The sequence below is a fragment of the Loxodonta africana genome, chromosome 21, assembly GCF_030014295.1.
Source record: "Loxodonta africana isolate mLoxAfr1 chromosome 21, mLoxAfr1.hap2, whole genome shotgun sequence".
Taxonomy (NCBI): Eukaryota; Metazoa; Chordata; class Mammalia; order Proboscidea; family Elephantidae; genus Loxodonta; species Loxodonta africana.
This window is the reverse complement of record NC_087362.1, coordinates 30109374-30125020: the sequence shown is the minus strand read 5'-3', so window position 1 is coordinate 30125020 and position 15647 is coordinate 30109374. Positions and strand designations below refer to the sequence as shown.

The following is a 15647-nucleotide window of genomic DNA, read 5'->3' as shown; positions in this document are numbered from 1 at the left end:
AATCTCTCATTCTCATCTGTTACTTAAGTGCTTGGCTCTAGAAAAGTCAAATGTGCCAGGTGCATTTTCGAGGAAAATGTATACTCTTTTTTTTTTTTAATTTCTTGACAGCTTACCCAGTGAATTGCTCCCAAAGTCACCTGTTTGACGAGATGAATAAACGGATAAGCAGTGGTCTCTCATGTATTAGAATCTAATTATAGATGTCTCGTGTCTATAAATCTTAGATAAATACAGTTGTGTACAAGTATAATCACGAGTTAGAAACAAGTATGTGGATCCTATTTGAATCATTACTCTGTCTAAAGTTGCAGCTCTTTATTTATTGTAGAGTATGGCCAGCCCACTGAGGGCGGGCAGGAGTGGAGAGGTGATACAAGAACCAAGGTGGTGTAAACAGGTTTGCAAAAGTCAGAAAGTCGGCCTTAGCGGCAAGCCCTCACCATCTAAAACAGTACAAATGATTTTTTTCTTATTCAACCAGAAATTAAAATGTAAGTACGTGGGAATGTGTGTATCATGATTGCTAGCAGTTCGGTTTTTCTCCAACTGACTTGCTGATGATTAAATTCAAACAGGTTTTCATAGTCTGTGGGTCAGAAGGTCGGGACTGTGATCCTCCAGGTGTCCTTGCTCTCTCCCTCCCACTGAGTAGCGAACGCCAGCCTTGCCTGCCTTCTCCCTCCGTTGGAAGGCCGGTGACTTGCAGCCCTGCCTAGTGCACCACACATGGGTCATTGGGCCCTTGATTGGCCTCTGGAGTGGTCTGGAATTCTCACTGAGTGTGTGGATGGGTGGGATTTTGACTCGGCTACATTTGGCATGTCTCATAGGCCCTCTGCAAGGTCCCATCTGGAACACAAAGTGGAGACATGGTAGTAGGAGTTACAAGTCATATCTTGTTCTGTGTCTTTGTCATTTGTGCCCAGGTCCCTAAGAGAGGGCCAAGCAGTGTAGCCAGGTAAGGCACTGTGTCCAGCAAAAAGTAGCGGTGGTCTTCCAGCCTCAGGAGCAGCAAGATCTCCACATGGTGGGCTTTACCGAGGGGGTCGAGGGGCTGGGGTTTATTCAGATGCTCCTGTGAAGAGCGCAACAGGGAAAGAGCCGGCACAGCTTGTCCCTCTGGCTTTTGAGCAGGAAAGGCTGCGATTAAAGCTGTGCTTTTCAGAGGTGACAGTGACCCTTATGGAGGCCAGGCAGGAGGGGCTGTCCCAGAAGCCCACAGAGGAGGTACAACGGTCCTGAGCTAGGACGGGACATGGGGTGACACTCGGGGACTGTGGGCCCTGGTTTTTCTTCATTTCTCAGGGAGGCACGCAGCATGCCTGGCCCTTTGTTTGTCTCCATGAGGTCTCACAGGATGGCAGATGGGAGAAAAACTGCTAGGAAGGTCCTCCTAAATCTTTCCAGAAACGGGTATAGGCAGCTTCAGTGAGGGGAAAAAAAATCAAATTCCCTTTTCCTATCTCCTTATAATCTATAATTTTTGGGGGGTGGGGGGAGCGTAATAGTTAAGAGCTTGGCTGCTAACCGAAAGGTCAGCAGTTTGAATTCACCAGGAGCTCCTTGGAAACTCTGGGCAGTTCTACTCAGTGCTATACGGTCACTATAATCAGAATCAACTCAGTGGCAATGGGTTTGGTTTTTTTGGTTTATATTTTTATTAGAGGTTTAACCCTTGGGATTTTAGAAGAGAACCTTAGTCTATCTTTATCCTTCTTTAATCATTGACCCCACTTGGCAGCTGTCCTGGTGGAGTTTCCAGCCATGCTTGGTGCTTGGCTGCTTTGCATGACTTGCGCCCATGCTCTTGTGTGTGGTGACATCACCGAGGTGTGTTAGGAGTGGATCCAGGGCCCTTTGTGTTTTGCTCTAACGTTTGCTTTGCTTCTAGATGTATTGACATCCGTAGTAAAGATGAACTTTACCCCTTGGAGAGTCTGTCTCCTGTGGCCTTGAACAAAAGACCTGGAAGATAAGCTCATGCAAGATGTACATAAGGAAAAGCCACTTCTAGTGTGAGATTAACTGGGGGCGGGGGGAGGGGGGCAAGGCTGTACTTCTTAGAAGAGTTTGCTTGAATCCTGCCAGCGTGGACCCCACCAGCTTTCTCTCCTCACACCGGTTTCTCCCGCCCAAGTCCTCAAAATGTTCCGTGGTGAGCATGCACACGTGTAGCAGAGTGGTGTGCCGCGGGGTGCACATGTGGGGGGCTGAGCTGTTTTTTGTTTTGGTTCAGTTGTTTCCTTTTCTCCCTGGTGTTTCCAGGTTTGGTTAGGATCTGTGTTGGGGATGGTTGTCATTCAGTCGTGAGTAGTTGTCTTCCAGAGGGGCTTCTGCTCCCGTTTCTTCTGGCTGTCTTAGAGGCCCCCATCAGTCAGAGGTTCCCACTGACGGGTCCCTCTTTTGAGAGCTCTCAGGATCGAACCCAGGAGCAAACCAGCCTGAGCTCAGTGCCCTGGATGCCGCCTCCATCATGAGTACAGGGGCGCGTTGGCCCACAGCCCACCCTCCAGGCCTTGTTCCTGCATTAACTGTGCCGTGTCTGATTTACTGATGTCCACACAAGTGTTTCCCTTGCTCCCCTGAGGGTGGTGGAGCTTGGAGGTGGGCTGTGGATGACGTCGCCTGCTACTGTAGTCACTGCTCACCCCTCAAGTTTGAAGGCCTCAGGGCTGTAAATAGCCGTCCTCACTCCCTGAGCTCCCTGGTCAGAGGAGAACGCCGCTGGGCACATGTTATTAATGAGTTCCTCAGAGTGGGTGGTAGTCAGCAGTACTGAAAGGTGTCCAGATGTATGAGACAAATCATATTGGAGGTGTTTCCTGAGATAAGTGTAAAACACTGTGATTTTAGAACATTTGGGAAGCTTTCTGGAGAATGAAGGGGAGGAAGGATTCCTGGAGACAACTGCTGGTGGAGCCCTGTGGTTTGCCCCCTCTGAGATGTCTCCATACTTGGTGGTGGTGGTGGTTAGATAGAGTTGTGATCATACCCAGTCTTGCCTCTCTGGCCCCCACTCATACTATATGAACATTTTTCCCAAATGGAACTTTTCAAATGAGCTCTTCATTGATTGCTCACTCAGTTAATCTTCCTAAAACCCCTGCCCTTAACTCGATGATCCAGGTCAGAGCCTACTTTTCCAGAGAGTCTCGGAGGGAAATGAAGAGGGGCTTGGCTCGGTCATATCTGACCATGTTGTCTACAGAAGTGACCTGTTACGTGGGGATCCCCAGATTACTTCACACCCGTGCCCTGTGTGATTTTTCTCTATTCAGTACCTCTAATAGAATTTATTTACTTAAATTTTTATAATAGTTTCACTTTTTAAACTTGGATATATTTTAAAAGGACATTTTCATCATTGCTATGGGCCAGGTCTGCACAGGGCGTGCTTGGGGGCGCAGGGGGAAGTATCCAGGACTGCCCACAGCACCAGCCACACCTGTTAGGCATCATTCTGCCCAGGTAAAGGAGCTAGTGAACAGAACCTCCCAGTGAGACAGCTGACTAAGACTGTGGAGGACCTGGGCTGGCCAGCCTTCCCAAGGCCAGAAACATTGGATTTTCCACACTGAGATCTGGGCACAAGCTAGAGCCCTTTTCCTCCTTCCCCATGACTTCAGTAAAAAAAAAAAAAAGGTGGGTAAATACTGGCGCGGCTCCATCCTCACTAGGCACTGCCGCTGACCACCCATGGACTTCCGTCCACGCCCCTCCCGTGTTAGAAGGCTTCAGGTTAACAGGGTTGGGTCATTCTGATGACTCATGAGAACCTGAGAACTAGGTATTGGGTTTCCTGCTGAGTTTCAGGAGAATAACACAGGAAGTATAAAGGTGAAAGCAAGTACGGAATGGCCTGGGATTGTCAAATAGTTTTCACTTCCTTCCTGGATTGCTTTTCCAGGAGGATGTGTTCATGTGGCTGTTGCTCTTGGGGACTTTGGCTGAGATAACAGGGACTTAAAGCCTTGATCCCAGTTTGTTAAAAATCTTGTCCTGTAATACAACGAGATGCTCCTTCGCAGAGAGCCATTTACAAAGCCGGATGGTGGTGGTGAACAGTCCTGTTCGCAGCAACACAGTAACTAAACATCTGAGAAAAAGCAGGGACTTTGATGAAGAAAACCGTGAACCTTTGCTGACGCCCATAAAGTAGACCTGAGATACTGCATTTATTAAAATGCTTAGTATTGAAAAGATACTTATTCTTTTCAAGGTTAATAAGTTCAACGAAAAGCCTGTAGGTACTTGTGTAAGTGCACATGGGCAAGATACCCCGTGGAACCTTGAAAACAGCGTATAGGTGGATTATATACATATGTGCCTGTGTGCAGATGCCAATTTAGGGTGAAAGTAGGCAGGTTTGTGGGCACCCATCCCAGCAGTCCCCAGAGGAAGGGAGGGTGTGCACACTGAGGGTGGCGTCCCAGTCACACGGGGGAGAAAAACTGCTGGGTGCTGGATAGCTGGTGGGGAGGAGTTTAGAGTCCCCTCCTATTCCATATGCTTAAGCTGACAGATTGCAGATAGACTGAAGAGTAGCATTTAAAAAAAAGGAAACTTTAAATCAGTCACATTTTTAGAAGAAAAATATGAGTATGACAGGAATGGAGAAGGACTTTCTAAGCTAAAAGCAAATGAAAGAAGCTTCACAAGGGGAGGAGAACCCATTGATTTGACTGTATAAAAACCTGAAACTCCTGAATGTCCAATACCATCTCAAAACAAAATGAAAAGTCAATAACCCAGGAAAAACACGGAACAGTAAAAGGCTTACAGTCCTTAATATACAAAGAGCTTATTAGAAAATGATCAGAGAACTAAAAAAAAATGCAAGTGGCTAATAATCACCGAAAAGCATAAGCGTTGCCAGTCATCAGAGAGGCAGTCAGAACAGACACGAGGCCTTTTTCTGTTTGGTTGGTGGTGGTTGGTGTCCTGTGATGGCTGGGTTCCTGTGTTGTCTGATGGTCTTCAGGGTTCGTCGATTGAGTACAGGAGCCCAGCAATGCTGAGAACGAGGTGAAATGGGCATCTGCTCACCCTGGTCAATATGACCAGCTTAACCTGCAGGGAAAATAGTTGACAACTTACCAAGAACCTGTAAGTTCATTTCCTCTGACCCACTAACTCCACTTCTTCGAAATTTGCCTTAAGAATATCAGACATCCATAAAGATGCCTGGAGCACTGGTGGCGCAGTGATTAAGAGCTACAGCTGCTAACCAAGACGTTGGCACTTGGAATCCACCAGCTGCTCCTTGGTAACCCTATGGGACCGTTTACCCTATCCTATAGGGTTGCTATGAGTCAAAATCAACTCAACAGCAACGGGTTTGGGTTTTTTTTGTTTGTTTGTTTGAAGATGTCTATATAGAAGTGTCAGTTTAAAAAGTTAAAAACTACAAAGAGTATAGAAACGTTCAGACATCCAGCATCTAGCAGCGAATTAGCACACAATCAGTAAAGGTCACAGTTCAACAAATGCTGACATGAAAGAGGTCAAGCAGCCCACCAAAGGGTGTGATCCCAGGTGTGTTTAAAATGTGTGCATGTACACGTGCGCGCAAGCTGTGTGTGCACGCACAGACGGACAGGCTCTCTGTGTGTGCCTGCCTCTGCGCATCATAGAGAATAGAACAAGGCCTGAGAGGCAATGCACAAAGGTGCTAAGCATTGGCCATCCCTGGAGAGTAGGATGTCAGTGGTCTTTGTTTCCTTATTTTTACTTTTCTGTGTTTCCCAAAACTCCTTAAGTAAACTTACATAATTTTTAACTACTAAAAATATATATTCCAGGATCCACAGATACCTTTCCGTTAGGCTTTCATATTTTCTGCTTGTCTCTTTTTGGTAATGATTGCAATTAAACTACTTTGTTGTTATCCAGGGCCCTGTGTCCATTCTGAGTAGGTAGGTTTGGGGGCTTGTGTCCGAGCCAGTGCATTACAGGGCCTCCTTCTGGTGTTCCTGAGCCTGCTTGGCTCCCGTCCTTGCCGCCGTGAACTCTGGGGGTGGGGGGAGGGGTTACCAGCTGACCCCCAGCCCTTTCTGCCCCCCCTTAGCCACCCCCACCCCTGAGTGGGGGTCCTGGTCAAGTTTCCTCTGCAGCCCACGGACCAGCCCGGCATCCAGATGGTGGGCTGGAAGTGGCACACGTGAGCCATGCGACAGGGCATCTGAGACTTTCTCTTGGTGACTCTCTCATCTCTCTCCTGGGGTGCAGTCAGGAGGTTTGTGGGGTACAGTTAAACATAAATCAGGGGAACAGAGAGTCTGTGGCCTGGGCATCTGCTGGCTCTTGTACAGGACCTTTACTTTCAGGTTTGCCCTAAGTACGAAGCCTGCCAGGACCTGGTGATGTAGTGACCCCGTGGTCACCGTCACATCTGCTCTGTCTTGTAGTCGGCAAGCCGAGCCACCAAAGAAGGAGGCCACGTCTGCAGGCCCACAGGTGAAGCGGGCGGATGAGTGGAAGGACCCTTGGCGCCGATCCAAGTCTCCCAAGAAGAAACTTGGGGTATCGGTCTCCCCTAGCCGGGCACGAAGGCGTCGAAAAACATCAGCCTCGTCAGCCTCTGCCTCCAACTCCTCCAGGTAAGGAGGCCCCACAGGGGCTGTGCCTGGTCGGCCTGCAGTCAGCCTCTGCTGTGAGAGGCTGATGGTGTGCGGCTGTGGCCTGAGAAAGGGGTCTGAGCTTACCCAGCAGAGGTTTACTGGGTAACTGTGGGGTGCTAGAGCGTCAAGGCCAAATAAGAGTGCTGCTGAGAACCAGGGCAAGGGGGTCACATACCCTAAAGCCAGTGATTAAATCTGGCCAGGATGTGGGGAGATCAGAGTGGGCTGTAGACACACGAGGGGTCCCACAGCCACCCAGAGGGAGCAAGAAGGGAGAGGGTACGTTAGAGACAGTGTCTTGACCAGATACCATGAGGCTGAAGACCAGAAGAACTGCATATATATCCTGTTGTTGAATTAGAAATGCACCTCTCTGGAAGTTCATTGGCACTTCTGAACCTGTGCGCCTGCACGTTGGGTCTGAAAAACAAGGCCATGTGTTGTGAACTGGGAGAGCCAGGTCTCACTGCCAAGGAGTTAGAGATGGGGAGGGTAGGGTGGGCCCTGCGGTGTCGGATTGAACTTGCAGTGTTGGTGTGAATTCAGGGTTTTCAATTTAGATGCGGGTGGGTAGACACAAAAATTCACGCCTGATCTCCTGACTCTGTCCGCTGAGAGGGCCTGGAGCAGTGGCTTGGCAGCTCCCAGGGCTCCAGGGTGAGGAACCAGAGCTCCCTGGAGAAGGGGCTGCTGCCAGAATATGGGCTTCAGGGTGAGCCTAGGACGGACCTCGGGGGTTCCCTGAAAGTCAGGAAGGTAAAGCGATGGGCATGTTGGAGGCGCGCTGGCGCCAGCTCAGGGGCTCCCTGCAGTAAGCGCTGCGGCACTTTCAGCGCAAGATAATTCATGATAAAATAGGATGTTATCCTGTAGAACAAAATAACTAATGATAAAACCAGGTGTTATCCTGTAGAATGAAACAAGTAATGAGAAAATCGGGTATTATCCCACAGAATAAAATAAACATCCAGAATCCATGGGGATATAAGTAAATCAGTGAATAAATGAATGGTTAGGAGGCTAGGCTCTTCTCCTCCCAGCAGAATTCTAGCTGGTAAACATCAAGGGGAGAGAGCCAGTAGCCCAGCATTAGGACCCATGGTGGTGCTGAGTCAGAGCAGTGGGTGCAGTGAGAAGCAGCGTGTAGCACAGCCTGCAGTGACCCCCACAAGGTGCTGACCAAGGCCACGCACTGAGGAAAACAGTGCAGGACTCAGGCTCTCCCTCAGGGTGCCAAGACCCTGAGTCCCAGGAAACGTAGAGAATGAGGCAGATGGGAGGAGCCTGAGGAGAAGGCTGTTGATGCAAGGTCTGAGAGCACCCCAGAGCAGCAGGCCTCGTGGAAACCTGTGGAGCAGTGGGTCTGCACACCGGTGAGCAGGCTGCACCGGCACTCATTTCCTGTGCTCGGCCATGATACGCTGTTAACAACAGGGAGCTGGGCTAAAGGTAAGGCCGAATTATTTCAAAATAAAACATAAAATATCAAAAATGGAAAAGACAAAACGTAGTCCCCATCCTTAAGGACCTCAGAATCTTCTGGATTTCCCCAAATGCCAAAAACACCCTGCAACCTGTGTGTTCTTGTTGGAGTGATGTAGAAAGGCCTGGCCTGTTGCTCCTGTTTCTGTGTCTGCAGCTGTCAGAGCAGTTGGAGCTGCTCTCCCACTGGTCAGGGCACAGTGGCACCACTGCAGCTTGCTTTGGAAATAATCGTCTGTATTTGGGGGCAGCAGGGGAATAGTGCCCAGTGGTGTGTCTGTGTGTGCCTGTGTGCGTGTGCGCGCACACTGTTTGAGTTGGGACTGAAGAGCAAGGTCTGACTAAATGCTCAGCAGTGGGGGCCTAACCTGCCCACCCTCCTTAAACACAGGTCGTCCTCACGGTCGTCATCCTACTCTGGCTCTGGCTCGTCTCGGTCCCGTTCCAGGTCTTCATCTTACAGCTCCTACTCCAGCCGGTCTTCCAGACACAGCTCCTTCTCAGGCAGCCAGTCCAGGTGCGTCCCCAGGGGGCGGGCATGCATGAGGTGGGGCCGGTGGACCTGTAGACGGCTTCCATTCCATAGACCTGACTAGTCAGGGGCCTCTTTTGTGCTGGACCTGACAGAAGCAATGAAGTTCGGTCCATCTGGACGCAGTGGTACCATCAGGTTTGCCTGCCTGTTCTGGGTGTGGTTTTCAGGACAGCGTCACCACATTAGGTGTCTAGTGCTGAACTCTGAAGGGCTTACCTCTCTCTCAGTCCCATCATCCCTACCAGGTGCAGGCACACCATAGGTACTGCACAGCACCTCCAGTGATGCCATGGGTGTGGGTGGCATTCTGACCCCAACTTCCCAGTCTCTGAGCAGTGAGGAGTCCACACACACATGTGCTCATGCACAGGCTTATGCATACATACACCCCATTCCTTCTGGAAGCCTTATCACCATATGTCATCCTTGGCGTGAAGCCCTCACTGCTTTTCACCGATGCGTCTCACTGCGGTTTGTTGTTGCACACAGATGGTGCCCTTCCTAGCAGGCATCGTTTTTCTCTGGACATGTTGTAGAGGGTTAGGGAGCAGTAGCTGGAGATCCTGAGACTGCTATTGGAACTGACAGTCAAGTGTACTCTTTTAGTGGGGGTGGAGCAGATGGGTAGATTATATGGAATCTGCTTCCCAGGAGCATTGACTCTCGTGCAGAGGAGCAGACATCTGTGAGAAGAAAAAAAAAAGCCCCTTTTCCGAGGCTATCTCTAGAGGGTTGGTGATGGACACAATTGCAGGCCCTCTACTGGGTCTCACATGTCACCACCGGAGTGTGAGCCGTGCCTGAGGGGGCAGGGAAGGGTGGGTGAGGCAGTCAGGGAGCACTTCCTGGAGGAGGGGAGCTGGGAGACAGAAAGGACGTGTCCCAGCATCAGAGACGGAAGAAAGAGAAGGCCTGCGGCTCGTTTTAGACAGGACTGATGAGATGTCAGGAGAGAAGCCTTGAGGCCAAGCTGAGAATTTGGAGATTTTAGAAATATGAAGTCATAGTGATATAAAGATAACTAATGTCAGAGGCGCCTGTGTGTGCCTGGTTTCAAAGAAGAGCTTGGAAGGAAAGCCCTGTGGTCATACAAGCCTGCAGCCATGATGAGGCACAAGGTAAAGGAGCAGAGCGAAGGGCTGCAGGCTCGGGGCTCAGTGCAGGGTGGCCCCTTGCCATGCGTGAAGTAGAGGCTTCTCTAGCTGTCACACCTGAGGGAGGCCCAAGGGGAAACCAGCAGAGGAGACTGATCCAGAAGGTCCGTCTGAGCTAGCGCTCAGTTACCGCCACTCTTGGTACCAGTTTATAGTGACATCTGAGATTGCAGGGAACACTGAGCTTTCTCTTCTCTTGGTTCTGCATATGTTTCACTCAGACCTGGCCCTGTGTTCCAGAACCAGCATCTCTCATAAGTGTCCTAAGATTCTCACAATCTGAACCTAAATTCCTTAGCCATTTTCCCAGAATTAGGTACAACTTCTTGGTGACAGCCTTTCCCTCAGGTGGAAAATGGGTGACTGTTGAACGGGACCTTCTGCCCACTCCCTGCCTCCATCAGAGGGGGATGCTACTTGTTTAGACCTGTGTCGTTGCTGACAACTAGCAAGGTCAGCGCCCTCACGAGCAGGGACCAGTCTTTGGAGTCAAGACAAGGAGGGTGAGGACCCTGTGGGGAGGGGCCGTCTCCTCAACCCTTTACCCAGGCACTGGCTCCTTGGCTGTTGTGTCTGAAGCTGCAGGCTGTGTCCTTCTGAGGACTGGGTGCCCAGCGGAAGAGTCGCGGATCAGGAGGAGCCAGGACGCTACCACACGGTCTCATAGAAGCTTCTAGTCAGAAGCTTGAGTGTTCTTTCCTTTCTTCCCATGGGGCAACCCAACATCAGTGAAGGGAATTCCTTCTGTGTAGTTTTTTTTTTTTTTTTTTTAAATGTGGCAGCTCATAAAACTGCATGATGCTAACCTTTTAATCTTCTTTTTATCTCAGTTTAGCTGGAAGTGTTGAGACCTGACTGGAAGGCACTATCAGGTCAGCCCGTGAGCATTAGCGCTGGCCTCATGGGTCACGTCACCACATGAATCACTGGGCTGTTCCACTTGTCAGAGCTGCTCACTCACATGGGCTCTCCTGGCAAGCCAGCCGAAGCCGTGCCACAAGGCACATGCTGTGTTCACCTGCTGACACCTGAAACTTGTGTTGAAATTGAGCTCCCCATCATCCTGTCCCAGGTGTCCCTCCCCGTCCCAGGCCAGCCTTCACCTTGTCTGCTACCTCCTCTGATCTCCAGGGCCTGAGCTGGCGGCCAGGGTGTAGTCTCATGACATTCCCTCCAAAAAGGGGCTCCTCCCTTCCAGCTGCTGGGTCTCTTGCATACCCCCTTTGACCCAGTGCATTGTCCACTGGCTTCTCCCTTTGGCTCTGTCCAGGCACCCCAAGGTCAGCAGCAGGTTTTCTGTCTGCTTACTGGTATCTGTAGGCATGTACGGCTTTTGGGCCCACTTCAGAGTAGAGCCATTGTCCCTTGGGTCCCTTCCAGTCCCATACTCATAGACACACACCCCTGAAACTCTCAGAGCCTATGAGGTCCCTTTTGGTTACTGACTGTCCCTTTCAGCAATCTCTTTCCTATTCATGGGGTGTGATTTTAGGAAAGGACCGAAAGAACCATCTGGAAACCACAGCAGGTCTCAGGGAAACAGAAGCTGTGCGGTGTGGTCTCTGTGAGCCTGAGCACATCCTCGGTGTGGCCAGCCCAGCGGGAGCCATGCTCAGCACCGCTGCTTCATGCCTCACGCACATCTCTGCTTGTTCCCAGGTCTCGGTCCTTCTCCTCATCGCCGTCTCCATCTCCAACGCCTTCCCCTCACAGATCTTCCATCAGAACCAAGGGGGACCTGGCCCCACCACCTGGGAAAACAGGGTAAGTCCTGGGCCTTCAGAGGGCTGCCGGCCTTTCGCTCTAACTAACTCTCATATGATGTTCACAGCCGAAGAGGCAGGCAGTGTCCTGGACACTGCAGATGGGATCCTTGGGCAGTGGCAGGGACCACGGTGGGGAGCCGGGCTGGGCCACCCCTCCCCGGCTGTGCACACCCGGCCAGCCACCCGCCCTCTGAGCTCCAGCCCCTCGGGGGTGTTACAGAATGGAGTATGACCACGGTGGTTTCCATGGGACCGCCCCAGGGGCTGGGTCTTCTTTGTCTTTGTATTTGTTACTCATGTCACAGACAGCAGTGAAGCACCAGCTGTGTGGCCAGTGTTGGATGCTCCACGCTTCAGGTGTTTCATGCCCAAGAGGGTCAATAACAAAAAACTCTAGACAGCCCTAAGCAGCTATTTAAGAACTCATCATACGGTGTCATTTCTCTGTGATACACTGTGTCTGTGTAAGTTAGCGTTCAGTGAGTGTTAACACGTATATGCACCTCTGAAGCCACCACCACCATCAGGACACAGGGTTGTCCCTGTGTCCCAGTTGGCACTGCCAATGGGCATGTGTGTCTGGAGTCGACGTGAACAGTCATGGAGTGCACGTCTCTGGCTCACTCGCTCTCAGCTCTGAGTTTGAAGGCCAGCCAGGATGCTGAGCCAAACCACTTACTTTGCCTGAGACTTTCTCTGGTTCCTGCAAATGTCAACATTGGTGACAGGGTCCCCAAAGAAAGCTTGCAGAGCCAATGATTTTCGCACTGCAGAGATCAGAGTCTCCGGAGGGCTGGCTGCGGCACAGATCTCAGCCCACCCACATTTGATTCTGCAGGGCTGGGTGGGCACAAGAGTCCGCACCCTAACACGGTGCTGCTGCTGCTGATCCAGGAGCACCTCTTAGTGCACAGTGTTCAGCGGGAATGTGCCAGCTGTCAGTGGGCGCATAGGCCTCCACAGAGACCGCTCTCCTTGCGTCCCTGTGGAAAGGGGATGCTGGGTATCTCATTGGCATCCTGCAAGTCCAGGCAGTGCTGAACCTGCAGGAAACAGTCTGGCACCTGGGGAGGTGCTGGAGGCCGAGCAGCTCACAGGCCTGTGTGCTGTGCCTGAGTCCCTCTGTCTCACAGGGAGAAGTCGGTGAAGAAGCCTGCCCCGCCACCTACCCTGCCTCAGTCCACCAAAACCACTGCTCCTGCCCCCGAGCCCGCCAAGCCAGGGGACACTCGGGAAGCCAGGAGGAAGGAGCGGCAGGCCAGGACCCCCCCCAGGAGGTGAGTGCGCCAGCTTCAGTGGCCACATGATCAGATCGGAGAGATGCTAGGAGCTGGGCTGGGAGCAGGAGACCTGACTAAACCAAGTTTTGCCCACTGGCCTATGTGGCTGTGCCAGTCACATCTCGCAGAGCCTTGGTTTCCCCACAAGCACTGTGGAAGGGGTGGGGTGATTGGTGAGCTGCAGTGACAGGGTGCGGGGTTCTCCCAGCTCTCAGTCCCCGCCATCCCTGCTGTGGGCCCGTGGTGGAAGGGCTGGTCTCTAGCTTCATGCTGGTGCAAGTGTCCGCCTGAGGTTTGGCGTTTTCACAGACGACGTGAGGCGTGTCTGACAGCCCTGCTTGTGTTGCAGGCGGACGCTCAGTGGCAGCGGCAGTGGCAGCGGAAGCAGTTCCAGCGGTTCCAGCTCTAGATCCAGGTCATTGTTGGGATCCCCTCAGGGCCCCGACCCTCCCGGTCAGGATCTTTTCCCAGATCCAGACCATTGTCGGGGTCCCCTCCAGGCCCTGCCCCTCCCAGTCAGGGTCTTTATGGGAAGCTTACCAGGCAGGTGCCACCCTCTGGCAGCCTGTGAGTTTGAAAGTCACCTGAGGTTGGCCCTGCCACTGAAGGCAGCCATCAATGTCCTACCTGTGAAGAGTAACCCACACACACCCAACAAGGAGACACGTGGCAGGAGAGGTGCTCAGACGTCAGAAGGGGGCCTTCACCTTCCTGACAGGGCCCAGGTACCCTCTGCTCCCCATAAGAGCCCCAAAATGTGGTAGAGGCAGCTGAGGGGCTGCCCTGAGACCCGTCTCGGGCAGCAGGTACAGGATGGTTGGGCTGGGCCGGCTAAAGGCCTGTCCTGCTTCAGCAGGGGAAGCCAGCCCTGGAAACCAACCAGGAGGGGACAGAGTGGGGCTTGGGGGCACAGGACGCCAGCAGCCCCAAGGAGTCCAGGAGGGGTAGCAACTTGGAATTCAGTCCTCTTTTAGGAGTTCCCAGGTGGAAAGGAGAAAATTCTCAAAGCAAGGCCTTAAATTTTTTAAAACAAAAAATAAATCTGGAGAAAAGAATAAATACTATTTAGTAGTTGTTTAAAAATAAGACAGCGTCAAAAATCAATCCTTAAATTGAATAAAAAAATTTATTTTAATTTCCAGGTAACAAGATGGTTTATACATTTGCCCAAGTCTTTCGTAATAGGTCTAGAGTGTTTAAAGACATAACCTTTAGGAAAAAATAAAAAAAAACCTCCCTGTCCCAGTGCCTGAAGTAGATACGCAGGGCTGCTCCAGAACGTGGATTGTGCAGTTCAGGACAAACCAAGCAGCCGCTCCTGCAGCCTGGTTTCATGTCCATCCGTAATGAAAACTGGTAAAACCGAAGGGCATATTAAATCCGGTGTCGTTGCCCAAGTTTTAATAAGTCATACTCTGAGTTAAAATGAAGTCTGTAATCTAGTGTTTAATTTTTTGTAGGTGAATGTCATTGTCTCTTGTTTTGCATATTTAACCAGGATCTTCCGATTAAATTCTATTTAGTCATGTTTAGTCATATTTCCCTTCCCAGCAACCAGTGTGTCCCTTAATTAGGGAAGCAGGATCCTCACCATGGTGACCTGGGTCCTGCACTGAACTAAGAGGCACCTTTGCCCTCCCACATCCCCACTGAACCAAGGGTTCGGTGGACCCTGAACAGCCCCCATCCCCAGCAGCCCTTCGGTCGCACATGCAGCACTCTGTGCTTCATGCAGGTCCCTGAGCGTGAGCAGCGTCTCCTCGGTGTCCAGCGCCACGTCGAGCAGCAGCTCGGTGCACAGCGTGGACTCAGAGGACATGTATGCAGACCTGGCCAGCCCGGTCTCCTCAGCCAGCTCACGCTCCCCCACCCCTGCCCAGACCAAGAAGGAGAAAGGTACGTGCCGGCCCTGGGCTTTTGCAGCGGCAGGGGAGGGGCCTGCCCTTGGCAGAGAAGCCTTTCCTAGCTCAGTTGTGGGCAGGAACTCAAGAGCCACAGACCCTGCAGGCAGGACAGTGTTGGCAGACAGGTGGGGACTCAACGGCACTTGGGCTCTGTTGAAAGTGGCACACAGCAGACTTCACTGCAGGCAGTGACTGAGGGTCTGTCTTAGCAGGAAAATCTAAAAAAGAGGATGGCATTAAAGAGGAGAAGCGGAAAAGGGACTCGTCCACACAGCCTCCCAAGTCCACCAAGCCTTCAGCAGGCAGCAGATCTTCACAGCAGCCCTCAACCCCTCAGCAGGCACCGCCGGGGCAGCCCCCGCAGGCTGCCTTTGTCGCCCACAAGGAGATCAAGCTGACGCTGCTAAATAAGGTGAGCCCGAAGGGCCCTCAGCTGCACTCTCCGATGTTCAGGCCTACAGGGCATCTGGGCCCACGGGGCATCTGGGCCTGCAGAGCCTGTGTTGGAGGCTGTGCTGCTGAGTGGGCAGTCATCCAGCATGCAGGGAGCAAGGTGTGCCGGTTACAGACTGAACGTACAGCTGTCACTGGAAGTCCAAACATCCCAGGGCCGTGGGGACGCTCCTGTCCTGGAGAACTTGCTTCCCTCTGCCCATCCCCCATTGTGCCTGAGGCAGGTGCAGGGCTTGGGGTGGGGTGTGGCATCTTCACATCATTCACCTCTGAGTGGGCAGTCTCCAAGGATGTCCCCAGGCCCCCGAGGTGCGGGCCTGCCATCTGCCATCTCTGAGCCACACCCAAGTCTGCAGTGTGGTTGTGAGGGCACAAGGCCTGGGATGCCTTGACCCCACATCCGAAGGTCATTTATAAAGGAAACGAGGATGTCCCCCCAAGGGCTTGTCC

At 51.9% G+C, this 15647-nt stretch overlaps 1 protein-coding gene across 8 annotated transcripts in view; it reads left to right on the top strand.

The window, feature by feature from the left end:
• The window catches only part of ZC3H18 (zinc finger CCCH-type containing 18), a 52391-nt gene that overhangs the window by 33493 nt on the left and 3251 nt on the right, over nucleotides 1–15647 (top strand). For 6 of the 8 annotated variants that reach the window (XM_023558077.2, XM_023558075.2, XM_023558078.2 and 3 more), the window contains 7 exons: nucleotides 6411–6602; nucleotides 8497–8622; nucleotides 11454–11558; nucleotides 12694–12837; nucleotides 13190–13255; nucleotides 14576–14736; nucleotides 14954–15156. In XM_023558077.2, the coding sequence (XP_023413845.1) occupies nucleotides 6411–6602; nucleotides 8497–8622; nucleotides 11454–11558; nucleotides 12694–12837; nucleotides 13190–13255; nucleotides 14576–14736; nucleotides 14954–15156 (997 nt within the window). The remainder of the gene's footprint in view (nucleotides 1–6410; nucleotides 6603–8496; nucleotides 8623–11453; nucleotides 11559–12693; nucleotides 12838–13189; nucleotides 13256–14575; nucleotides 14737–14953; nucleotides 15157–15647) is intronic. The other 2 variants (XM_023558081.2, XM_023558083.2) reach the window with 1 other exon arrangement.